Genomic DNA, 13,256 nt, shown 5'->3' with positions numbered 1-13,256 from the left:
GAGGTCTCGCCAAGTTGCCCAGGCGGGTTTCGAACCTGCGGGCTCAGGCAATCCACTCACAAAATTTTTTTTTAAAACATTGATGGGTTCGTTTTATACCTGTTGTTTTATAGCCTGTTCAGCTTTCTTGGGTAACTCCCATGTGCATTTAAATTGACCTCACTTTTTTGGAAGTCTGTGAAGTGTTGCAGAGCATGAATGTACCACGTTTGTCTTACTGTCTCCTAATACATGCTTGGTTTGTTCCCACTTCTCCCTCCTTAAAATCTTTCCACACTTCTCTTTTTCTTCACCATCTTCCTTTAGTGCAGTCTGTCCTCGACATCAAGCCAATTTGATTTTTGAAAAAAATTTTGATTTTAGTTTTTTTATTTTGAAATATTTCAAACCTACAGAGAAGTTGCAAAAGTCATATAATGAGCTTTACCTAAACTACTAATTGTTAACATTTTGCCATATTTCTCCTTGCTCTGTCTTTCTACCTATTTTGTGTATCTATAAAACATTTTTGGCTGAACATGGTAGCTAATGCCTGTAATCCCAGCACTTTGGGAAGCTGAGGTGGGAGGACTGCTTGAGCCCAGGAGTTTGAGACCAGCCAGGGCAACATAGCAAGACCTCGTCTTTACAAAAAATAAAAAAATTAGCCAGGCATGGTGGCACACACCCATAGTCCCAGCTGCTTGGGAGGCTGAGGCGAGGATTGTCTGAGCCCTGGAAGTGTGGTGATATGTGATCGTGCCACCACACTCCAGCCTGACTCAAAACAAAAAACAACAAACAAACAAAAACATATTTTTCTGGCCTATTTGAGGGTAAGTTGCAGAAAGCATGAACCCTAAATACTTCAGCAGGTATCTTCCTTTTTTTATTTTTAATTTTTTTATTTTAAAGATGTGGGGCACAGTTCAGCATTAGGTATACAAATGTTCATTATGCAGGTACCCTTGTTGTGTGCTCCCTTCCCCCGGCAGATTCCCACTACTGCCAATCCTGCCCCCGCCCTCCCCTGGCAGTTTCCCTCTACTGCCACTCCTTTTCTTAGAGTATTACGATAGTTATTCAAGGTCCACTTATAAGTGAGAACATGTGGTACTCTGTTCTTTGTTTCTGTGATAGGTCACTCAGTATTATAGATGCTAAGTCTATCCAGGTTGCTGTGAAGTTCATAATTTTGTCCTTCTTTATGGCTGCATAATATTCCATCATGCATATGTACCACATTTTTTGTTTTGTTTGTTTTTACTTTTAATTTTTTTATTTTAAAGATGTGTAGTACAATTCAGGGTTAGGGATACAAATGTTCATTATGCAGGTACCCTTGTTGATGAGGTATGTCCCCCCCATCCCAGCAGATTCCCACTACTGCCAATCCCACATCCCCCCTGCTCACTCCAGCAGTTTCCCACTACTGCCAATCTTTTTCTTATAGTATTATGATAATTTTTCAAGGTCTGCTTATGAGTAAGAACATGTGATACTCAGTTCTTTGTTTCTGTGAGAGATCACTCAGTATTACAGACTATAAGTCCATCCAGGTTGCTGTGAAGTTCATGATTTTGTCCTTCTTTATGGCTGCGTAATATTCCATCATGTATATGTACCACGTTTTTTTAATCCAGTCATCTTTCAATGGGCAGCACGGTTGGTTCCATGTTCTTGGTATTGTGAACAGTGCTACAATAAACATATGTGTGCAGGTATCTTTTTCATAGAGTGATTTGAGTTCCTCCGGGTATATTCCCAGGAGGGGGATTGCAGGATCAATTTTTAGATCTTTTAGGAATTGCCAACACTGTTTTCCACAGAGGCTATACTAGTTTACACTCCCACCGACACTGTAGAAGTGTTCCCTTTGGACCGGGCATGGTGGCTCACCATGTAATCCCAGCACTTTGGGAGGCTGAGGCAAGAGGATTGCCTGAGCCCAGGGGTTCGAGACTAGCTTGGGCAACTTGGTGAGACCTTGTCTCTACAATAAATCACAAATACTAGCTGAGCATGGTGGTGTGCATCTGTAGTTCCAGCTATTTGGAAGGTTAAGGTGGAAGGATTGCCTAAGCCCAGCAGGTCGAGGCTGTGGTGACCATGAGCGTGCTACTGCACTCCATTCAGCCTGGGTGACAAGAGACTCCAACTTAACTAAAAAGAAAGAAAGAAATGTTCCCTTTTCGCCACATCCTCTTCAGCCTCTATTGTTTTTAGAGTTATTGATGATGATCATCCTGACTGGAGTTAGGTGGTATCTCAGTGTATTCTTTGATGACTAGTGAGGCTGAGCATTTTTTCATGTTATCTGTTGACTGCCCATGTATCTTCTTTTGAAAAGTGTCTATTCATATCTTTTGCCCACTTTGTAATGGGGTAGTTTGTTTTTTTTCTTTTCAACATGTTTGAGCTCCTTGTAGATCCTAGATGTTAGGCCTTTGTCAGACATATAGTTGGTAAATATTTTTTCCCAGTCTGTGGGCTGTCACCCCGCTCCCTTGATGGTTTCTTTCACCTTGCAGAAGCTTATTAGTTTGATGAGGTCCCACTTGTCTATCTTATCTCTTATGGCATGGACACTTGGGGTTTGATCAGGATTTTGTTGCCAGTTATAATTTCCGTAGTAGTGGCTCCTGCATTTTCTAAGGATCTTTTAGTTTGAGGTTTTATGTTTAGGTCTTTGATCCATTTAGAGTTGATTTTTGTGTGTGGTGATAGGGAGGGGTCTTATTTTATTCTTCTGCATGAGGTCAGCCAGTTTTCCCAGCATCATTTATTGAATAGGTTCTCCTTACCCCAGTGGTTGGTGGTGGAGGCTTTGTAGAAAATGAGTTGGTTGAGAAATTGAGAATCCAGAAGTTTTGCTTCTGGAATCTCTATCCTGTTCCATATGCCTGTTATTGTACCAATACCAGGTTGTTTTGATTATTGTAGCTTTATAATAAAGCTTAAAGTCTGGGAGTGTGATATCTCCCACTTTGTGTGTGTGTGTGTGCTGAGGATTGTTTTGGCTGTTCATGGTCATTTATGTTTCCATATGATATGTTTCTGTATTGCTGTTTCCAGGTCTGAGAAGAATGCTGCTGGTAAATTAATGGATATTGCATTAAATCTGTAGATTGCCTTGGGTAGAATGAATATCTTAACAATGTTGATTCTTCCAATCCATGAGCATGGAATATTTTTCCATTTGTTTACATCATTTTTAAAAATTTATTTGAGCAGTGTTTTGTAGTTTTCATTGTAAGGGTCTTTCATGTCTCTGGTTAGGAAAATGCCAAGGTATTTTTTGTGTGTGTGTGGCTATTGTGAATGGGATTGTGCTTTTTATTTGGGTTTCTGTTTGTTTGTTGGTGTATAGAAATGAAACTGCCTTTTGCACATTTATTTTATACTCTGAGACTCTGCCAAAGTTCTTTATCAGTGCAAGGAGGTTTTTGACAGATTCTCTTGGGATTTCGAGGTATAGAATCATGTCGTCTGCAAAGGATAACTTGACTTCCTCTTTTCCTATTTGGATATCCCTGATCTCTGTCTCTTGTCTGATTGCTCTAGTTAGAGCTTCCAAAACTATGTTGAAAAGTAGGGGTGAGGCCAGGCTCAGTGGCTCAGCCTGTAATCCCGCACTTTGGGAGGCCGACGTGAGTGAACTGACTGAGTCCGCAGGTTTGAGACCTGCTAGGGCAACTTGGCAAGACCTCATCTCTACAATAAATCAAAAAAATTAGCTGGGCGTGGTAGCACACACCTGTAGTTCCAGCTACTTGGAAGGCTGAGGCGGAAGGATCGCTGGAACCCAGCAGGTTGAGGCTGCGGTGGCCGGGAGCGGCCACTGCACTCCAGTCTGGGCGACAGAGTGAGACTCCAACTCAAAAAAAAAAAAAAAAAAGAAAAGAAAAAGAAAAAGAAGAAGAGGGGTGAGAGTGGGCATCCTTGTCTTGTTCCAGTTTTCAGGGAAATGGTGCCAATTTCTGTCTGTTTAGCAGTACAGCAGGTATCTTCTAAGAAGAAAGACATTTTCATACATAGTCCAGTATAAAATTCAGGAAATTTAATGTTGAATAATGTTATTACCTAATATATAGTCCATATTCAAATGTTGCAAATGTTATCATATGTGTAATTTTTTTTTTTGAGTCCGAGTATCACTCTGTTGCCCAGGCTGGAGTGCAGTGGCATGCTCACAGCCACCGCAGCCTTGACTTGCTGGGCTCCAGCAATCCTTCTGCTTCAGCCTCCCAAGTAGCTGGGACTACAGAAACTTGCCACCACGCCTGGCTAATTTTTTGATTTTTTTTTTTGTAGAGACCAGTTCTAAGCAAGTTGCCCAGGCTGGTCTGGAACCCCTGGGCTCAGGCAGTCCTCTCTCCACACCCTCCCAAAGTGCTGAGATTACAGGCATGAGCCACTATATCCGGCTGTGCAAATGTTTTTAGCAGTCTTGTTTTGCTTTCCTCTGACTGATCTAGTCTCTTTTCATCTGGAATTGTTTCTTAGCTTTGCTTCTTTTTTTTCTGCATTTTTATTTTTATTTTTTATTTATTTTTTGAGTTGGAGTCTCACTCCGTTATCCAGACTGGAGTGCAGTGGCATGCTCCCGGCCACTGCAGCCTCGACCTGCTGGGCTCTGGCGATCCTTCTACCTCAGCCTTCCAAGTAGTGGGAATTACAGGCACATGTTACCATGCCCGGCTAATTTTTTTGATTTATTGTAGAGATGCGGTCTCGCCAAGTTGCCTGGGTGGGTCCTGAACCCGTGGGCTCCGGCAATCCACTTGCCTTGTCCTCCCAAAGTGCTGGAATTACAGACTGAGCCACTGAGCCTGGCCTTTTCCTACATTTTTAAAGAGATTGCCAGGTGCAATGACTCATGCCTGTAATCCCAGCATTTTGGGAGATGGAGGTGAGAGGTATTGCCTAAACCCAGGGTTTGAGACTAGCCTGGGCAACTTGGTGAGACCTCATCTCTACAATAAAAAAAAAAAATTGCCAGGCACGGTGGCTCACGCCTATAAGCCCAGCACTTTGGGAGGTAGAGGCAACATGGTGAGACCTCATCTCTATAATAAATCAAAAAATTAGCTGGGCATGGTGGCATATGCCTGCATTTCCAGCTACTTGGAAGGCTGAGGCAGACGTATCGCCTGAGCCCAGCAAATCGAAGCTGTGGTGGCCGTGAGTGTGCCTCTGTACTCCAGCCTGGGGGACAGTGAGACTCCAACTCAAATAAATAAATAAATAAATAAATAAACAGTCTAAACCAGTTTTCACAATATCCCTCAATTTGGCTCTATCTGATGTTACCTCATGATTAGACTCAGGCATGCATTTTTGGCAGGGATACCTCATGAGTGATGTGTCCTCGGTTAATTATATCTGGGAGCACTTGATGTCACTGTCGCATTATCAGGAATGTTAATTTTGAGCACTTGGATAAGGTTCAGCCTGTCAGATTTTTTCATTATAAAGTTGTACTTTTATAATTAATAAATCTATGAGGAAATACTCTCTGTATATACCCTGTGCTCTTTACCCAACAGTTTTGGCATCCGTTGATAATTCTTGCCTGAATTTGCTTGTTTATTCATTCGCTTATTTAATATTAATGCAGACTCATGGATTCTGACTTTATTAATTGCATTATAATCCATTACCACCATTAATAATTTTGATGTTCACAAGTGAGCTATGATCACACAACTGCACTCCAGCCTGGGCACTGCCTCGGTGACAGAACAAGACCCTGTCTCTAAAAGACAGAACAAAAACAAAAACTTTTGGTATAGACTGAGAAGTAGTGATTATCCTGTTTGACAGGAGAGAACAGAGATTTAGGGAATGCACTCAGTGAAAAAGAAGAGTTGGATTCAAGTCCTACCTCCATGCAAAAATAGAACCAACCCACGGTGGAGGCACCACTCAGCAGAACTTTTTCCTCGACCTGAAGTGAAATCTCAAAGGAGTACAGGGCAAAGTGGTGATGTGCCATAGAGCTTTGCAGGCCTCTGATTGAGTTCTGAGGAAGAACCTTTACATGGCCTCCAATTCTGAAGATGGCTTTGGGAACAGGCAGGAGCTCTGAGTGCACTCTTTCTCCCCAGATCTATCTCATGGCTCTGCCCATAAATGGTGATGAGAAGAGGGTGGGGCATGTGCCCAGATGGATATGAGCTTTTTGTAATACTGTCACTGACTGTCCTGGCTTGAGAGCAATGAGGTGAACGGAGCCTTAGAAATGCTGAGAGCAGGCTCTATGACAAAGGCTCTTTGTGGTCAGGACAAGAGAGGGTCTGTTGCCATCCTCTCAAAGCACAGAGGCTTGCTCTGGAGAAGTCCCAGTCAACAGGTGGGGAGGAAAGAGGAGCTGATGGCAGCAGAGCTAAGCTGTCATCCCATCTTAGGCAAACCTGAGACCAAAGGTAGACAGAGCGAGTCTTCAGAGAACCGCTTGGGCTAGCTGGCACTTGGTACAGAAGACAGAACTCACGGCCCCAAAGGGGTGAAAGTGAAATAGGACTCAAGTACGGCAGGTACCCGCTGGATTCAGAATGCTCAGTCTGTGCAGCAGAATCTGTTGCTAGTCAGGCTAAAACTGAGCCTAGCCACAGACCGGAGCCAACAAAGGCACTTTTCAGATGAATGAGTTTCCAGCTCGAAGAGGATGTGACAACTTCTGAACACAGTAGGGGGGGAACCCCAAAAAAACCCAGAACTTATCTTTGTTGTTGTTGTTGTTGAGTTGGAGTCTCACTCTTTCACCCAGACTGGAGTGCAGTGGCCGCTCCCGGTCACCGCAGACTCGACCTACTGGGCTCTGGCGATCCTTCCGCCTCAGCCTTCCAACAGGCGCGCGCTACCACACCCGGCTAATTTTTTTGATTTATTGTAGAGATGAGGTCTTGCCAAGTTGCCCAGGCGGGTCTCGAACCCGCGGGCTCCGGCAATTCACTCACCTCAGTCTCCCAAAGCGCGGGATTACAGGTTGAGCCACCGAGCCCGGCTTATTTTTTTAATGGTATATTTAAGCTTCAGTCACCTTCAACTTTCTCCATTTGATGCAGTACACCTGTTGAGACACTTTTGCCACTGCTCAAAAGAGTTTCTGAACTCGTCACTTTTGATGCCTTAAAGTGCTCCTGCCATTTTTTGCTTCACCTCTTCCACATCAGCAAAATGTTTCCCTTTGAGGATTTTTTTCCTCCAGGAAAACAAAAAGCTGCTGCTCAGGGTGAGATCAGGTGAATAGGGAGGGTGGGGTATGAGGCTTATGCTGAATACTCAGCGTGGTGTGGGCAGGTGTGGAGTTGTCATAGTGGAAGAACCAGTCACTTGTTTGCAACAACATGGGACATTTCTTCTGCAAATTGTGAGGGAACTTTCTCAAAACTTCCAGACAAAAACTTTGGTCGACTGTTTGATCCAGAGGAGCAAATTCTGAGTGTTCTACAAGGGGTCCACCCTCCAAAAGATAATTCTGGTTTTTTTGGGGGGGTTCCTCATACTTTGAGAGCATACACCTTCAGCCTAAGGGTACAAAGAACTACAGACAAATCTTGAACTCTACAGTAGTAGTATGGACTCAGCAATTCTCAAACAACATTGTATGTATTGTCGGATTGGGCAAATAAATACTGATGTTGGGAGCCAGAGTTCTCATTGTAGAAAAAATACACAAATGTAGAATGGGGGAGGGCAAAGGAAGAATCCCATGGTGTCAGATTGGAATTAGAAGTTATGATAAAAACTCACGCATAAAAAAGCTACATATATACACTTTCTAGTTCTGTCTGTTGTTCACTGAGAAGACCTGGAAGCAATGGCATAATGCCCAGACTTAATGACTTAATGCCCAGATCTTAGTTTCTAAATATTGTTCTCCACTAAAAAGAGCAGACCGGGCACAGTAGCTAACTTTGGGAGGTAGAGGTGAGAGGATTGCCTAAGCCCAGGGTTTGAGACCAGCCTGGGCAACTTGGTAAGACTTCGTCCCTACAATAAATAAAAAAATTAGCCAGGTGTGATAGCTCATGCCTGTAATCCCAGCACTTTGGGAGGCAGAGGCGAGAAGATTGCCTGAGTCCAGGGGTTCGAGACCAGCCTAGGCAACTTGGTGAGACCTTGTTTCTATAGTTAATCAAAAAATTAGCCAGGCATGGTGGTGCATACCTGTAGTTCCAGCTGTTTGGAAGGCTGAGGCAGAAGGATCAATTGAGCCCAGCAGGTCAAGGCTATAATGGTGGCCATGAGTGTGCTACTGCACTCAAGCCTGGATGACAGAGTGAGATTCAGACTCAAAAAAAAGAACAAGACTCCTGGGGAAAGAGCTGATTCCAGAGCTGGGGCAGGAAAAGAACAAATCGAGCCTGGGATATCTTCTTGTGCCAGAGGACAAGGAAGTGCTCAAAAAGGAAATGGGATCCAGCCTGAAGGGCTCCTACTGGCCAAATCTAGGACTCATGTGACCCTTCTGCCTTAGCCTTTTGAGGTGTGTGCCTGACCTGTAGCAAAGTTTAAGGGTGACTCAGTTTAGAAAAGCGCAAGCTCAGGACAATTTTCCCCTCCTAGGCATCTTACCAAATTACTTCTCCAGCAAAACCCATGCCCCATTGTGAGCTGAGGAGTTTTGGGGAGTCAGGTGCTATAACTAATTTGTGGTTGGAATGATGACTGATTATCCCTTCCTGTGTGACACCTTAGGGGCATTTACATTTGTTTTTGTTTTTGTTTTTGAGTCGGAGTCTCACTCTGTTGCCCAGGCTGAAATGCAGTGGCACACTCACAGCCACCGCATCCTTGACCTGCAGAGCTCAGGCAATTCTTCTGCCTCAACTTCCCAAGTAGGTGGGACTACAGACACTTGCCACCACGCCCAGCTAATTTTTAAATTTTTTAAAAAATTTATTTATTTTTTGTAGCAATGAGGTCTCTTCAAGTTGCCCAGGCTGGTCTTGAACCCCTGGACTCAGGCAATCCAATCCTATTGCCTCAGTCTCCGAAAGTGCTGAGATTACAGGCTTGAGCCACCGTGCCTGGCCTGGCATTTGTATTTTAAGAGCAGGAGAGTGGCTGTAATTTCTGACCAAACCAAGAAAAACATTACTGCTACGGCAGGTTTGGGAAGGAGTGAGATGTTTTCTGGCAAGACAGTGGGTTGGAAAGACTACCGTGCAGGGGTTCCAGAGGTCCAGGTTCTGGTCCCAGTTCTGCTGTTAACTTACTGAAGGACACTGGCAAGTCACTTGCCCTTCTGAGCACACCGTGTCCAATTTCTAATACTGATACCAAGTATGCACCTCCCTGTAAATTGTCTGCCTGCTTTGCTAGAATTAAGGTTACTGGGGGACACAGGAGAAATGCCTACTTTCCTGTTTGGCTCAAGCCCCCTTTAGGGGCCCCTGTATACGACCTTGCTGCCAATCTTGGTGTCACCCTGGAGGGAGAAAGATTTTACTTTTGTCCCTCCTCTCTCACCCTATATTGATCCATTTACATTTCCAGAACCTTCCTGAATCTCTGTCTCTGTTTTTTTTTTTTCCCCCTGCATAAGGACTGAAGAAGCAGAGGGCATCTTGGATCCCCAGGAGTCAGGAAAGTTAAACTTTAATGAGAAGTGCACTTGGAGCCCACTACTGACCCAACTCTGGGCAACGGCAGTTCTTGGGTCCCTCCCAGGTTAGGAGCTGCTAGAGCCCAGCACCATGAGGACAACTGGGCTTCTGTCTGTTTGTCTGTCCATCCAGGGTTGCTCCTGGGTCATATGGGGGACTGGTACTTCTGGGATGGTATCTTAAGCAATCAGTAATGCTGGCTGCAGGCTAGTCAGTGGGACTGAGGCTCCAGACAGACCTGGGGCAGCCGGATCAAGTCCTTCTGGTTCCTGACCAACCTGTTCTGTAGTTGGGTCTAGGATGAATCCTTGTTCCTATAAATCATGTCCTCCTTACATCCTGCCCTTTTGGGACAGCTCAGTATTTATTATTAGAGACCTCAGGTTTCTCTTTAAAAAGATATAATTGATGGCCAGTTGAAGAGCATCTAGACTGAGAAACCACCTGGATTTGGCTCACTTATTCACTTAACAAACGTTGACTCAGGCTGACTGTGGGTTCAGCCCTGTGTTGCATGCTAGGGCTACAGAAGTGTACTTGACAGGGTCTTCTGCCACCAGGAATTCCCACTTAGCATGGGGATTCTCAAAGCAGGCTTCACCCAAGTGGAATGGAAGCTTCCATACTGCAGTGGTCATCTTTGCACAATTCATGGAACAGTTAGGTTAACAGATTGATTTTTTTTGTTGTTCTATGTCAACCCTTCTTCTACATAGTATCCTTAAAGTTTTGATACAAGCTATGGCTTGTCTACTCTAGATTCTGGTATCAGATGGTACCTGATATACCAGCAGTCTATTTAGTTATTTTCTGGAAACTGTATATCTCATGCTTCCTAGCTTCCAGGGGCTCTGTCCTTAGGACATATCTGATCCGGAGGTCACAGATACGACCAAGTAGGAAGCAGTATGATCAGCACTAGAAATAGGAACAAAATACTGGGTCTTCATCTTGACCTTGCCACCAACTGTATGTAACCTTGGGCATCTCGCTTTTCTCTGGGCCTCATTTCTATCAGGGCTTCCAGATGAGAGTCTTAGACTAATAACTACTGTTATCATGGCTACAGTTCACAGAGCACTTATATGCTAAGCACGTTACACATTTCATTCTCATGACCACCCTGTATAAGGCCTATTTTGATCCCCATTTTACAGATGAGGAAACAGAGGCTAAGAGAGAAATGGTTTGTCTGAGGTCACACTGCAGAGAGTGGCGAGGAAGCCCTTTGCTACCTGACAGGGCCAGGTTAGGGCTGGGGTGGGCCCTGGGCAACTCTGAGAATTCTTTCTGGCAGGCACAGAAGACATACGAATTGATAAGAAGACCGTCAGCCCCTTCCTGCAGTTGTCAGACGATCTAAGGACCCTGACCTTCAGCACCAAGAAGTCCAAGACCTGTGCAGATGGTCCAGAGCGCTTTGACCACTGGCCCAATGCCTTGGCTGCCGCCTCCTTTCAGGCCGGGCTCCACGCCTGGATGATAGATGTCCAGAACAGTTGTGCCTATAAGGTGGGCGTGGCCTCAGGTCAGCTGCCCCGGAAGGGTTCTGGCAGTGACTGCCGTCTGGGCCATAACGCTTTCTCCTGGGTCTTCTCCCGCTATGATCAGGAGTTCCGTTTCTCACATAATGGGCAGCATGAGCCTCTGGGGTTGCTGCGGGGCCCAGCCCGGCTGGGTGTGCTGCTGGACTTGCAGGCACAGGAGCTGCTCTTTTATGAGCCAGCCTCAGGCACAGTGCTCTACACCTACCATGGGTCCTTCCCTGGGCCCCTCTTTCCAGTCTTTGCTGTGGCTGACCAGACCATCTCTATTGTCCACTGACCTCCGGGTCCACCTCCCCACCACCCTTTCAAGCCACATTTTTACTCAGTGTTCTTCTCCCAAAGGTTGTGTGTAGTGTTTCTAAGGGAATCAGGGCTCACACCCAGAGGGCAGCTTTAGGAGGGGTGGGGATCTGTTTCAGATCTGAGTACAACCTTTACATGCAGGAACTTTGGGGAATGTGTTTCTCCTTAGGCCTTAGTCTTCCAAATCCACTAGGCATCTGCCCCTCCGAGAGTGTCTTGTTCACCATTTTATCTCTGGTATCCAGCATGGTGCCTGGCATAGTAAGTATGCAATAAATATTTGATAGGTGAGTGGATGGATGGATGGATGGATGGATGGTGGGTGAATAGGTGGGTGAATGGGCAGATGAGTGGATGGACAGGTGACTAGGTAGATGTTGAGTACATAGGTAGATGTTGCAGTCTCTGCAGCAGCTCAGCCTTTTGGTCCCCTGCCCCCAACTTTGTGTATGTGGAAGTGGTTCTCCAGCAGAGAAGCCTGTGGCTGAAGCTTCTTCATCCCTTCAATTCAGTGCTTCTCAATCTTCTTCATGACATGAAACATAGAGAAAATACTTCTTCTAGCACACAAGAATAACCTGAAAGGCTGCTCCTGGCCAGAGGACTCTGGTCTGGGGGACTGTGTCCTTCCCCCAGATCCTGCCTAGGCCCGCAGAAGACAAAGATCATGTCTCCAGGTAACTTGAGTATAACATAGCCATCAGCATCTGTCTCAGACCTGGCAGCTGAGCTCCATCCAGCCTATGCCCATTGGTGACAGCAGAGATGACCCTTTTTCCCTGCTGCAGCTGAAGACTTCTCCCACTGGATGGCCTCTTCTGACATAAAGTACAGACCTGGGGTGAGGGCTTCAAGCCAGAAAGAGCTGAGGGAGCAATAGGACCAGCCTCAGGGCACGTGGACATTATTAAAGGTCTTAAAAGTTTCAAAGATTTCTTCCATATTCTTTGCTGGTGACTGAGTATATATGGGTATATACTATATGTTGATCCCAGTCTTCCTTACTCTCATTTGCATTTGCTGAGTGGGTGGCAGCTGAACATAGCAGAAAGAGCCTGGAGACATTGCTGGGACCAAACACAAGTCCAAGTTTTCCTCCATTGAGAGTGTGAACCCTAACAGAGTGGTCTTCAAGTTTTTGACCAGGAACATTTCTTCTTACCTAAGACTTGAGGCTCCTGGGTCCCGGAGGGTGACAGCCAGAGCCCTTCCTGCTTGCCTTGGGAGCCACAGAGCAGTTTGAAAACTGCTATTTAGTCGGCAAAGATCACAAAGTAAGGTTGGCTGGGGTCGGTGGGCAATGAGTCAAACAGTTCAAGATTCAGGAACAGCCACCACTCAGCCTCAGCCCTGTGTGGCCATGCAGGAATGCAGACCCAGAATGACCAGGGAGTTGGAGAAAAGCTGGAAAATCCCGATTTTTTTGGTGACGTCTCTTGATTTTAAAATTTACTTGAAACACTGGGCAGATCAAATCTAGTCCACAGACCTATTGGCAACTTATTTGGTTGAGATCATCTCTGAGGTCCTTGTAGCTGAGAACACGGCTTATGACCTGCGTCTGGACTGCCTGATAGATACTCAGGAATTACTGTTGAGTTGCCTGGCCTTGGTACCAGTCCTAAGGAAGACAGATCCAGAAGGGATCTTCCCTGCCTTTGCCTGGGCACAGCCTATGCCCTAAAATCTGGGTAAAGCCAAGCTCTTGCACTGGGTACCTGAAGGCCCCCTTGCTGCACTTCCACCAACCCAATTCCTAACAGTGGCCTTTAGTTCACAGCACACGGGCCTGCTGCAGGAATACTCCTCC

The 13,256-nt window shown here is 45.4% G+C and overlaps 1 protein-coding gene across 1 annotated transcript in view; it reads left to right on the top strand.

Moving 5' to 3' along the window:
* BSPRY (B-box and SPRY domain containing) overlaps positions 1-11,583 on the top strand; it is a 47,307-nt gene extending 35,724 nt beyond the window's left edge. Inside the window, exons 6-7 of the mRNA XM_008057323.2 lie at positions 9,536-9,660; positions 10,894-11,583. Coding sequence (XP_008055514.2) covers positions 9,536-9,660; positions 10,894-11,420 — 652 coding nt within the window. The 3' untranslated portion in view covers positions 11,421-11,583. The remainder of the gene's footprint in view (positions 1-9,535; positions 9,661-10,893) is intronic.
* Positions 11,584-13,256: the final 1,673 nt, after the last annotated feature.

This window comes from Carlito syrichta, unplaced genomic scaffold (assembly GCF_000164805.1).
Source record: "Carlito syrichta isolate Samal-C Ts95f unplaced genomic scaffold, Tarsius_syrichta-2.0.1 Scaffold302949, whole genome shotgun sequence".
NCBI lineage: Eukaryota > Metazoa > Chordata > Mammalia > Primates > Tarsiidae > Carlito > Carlito syrichta.
Note: the sequence above shows the minus strand (reverse complement) of the source record. Positions and strands in the feature narration are given on the sequence as shown.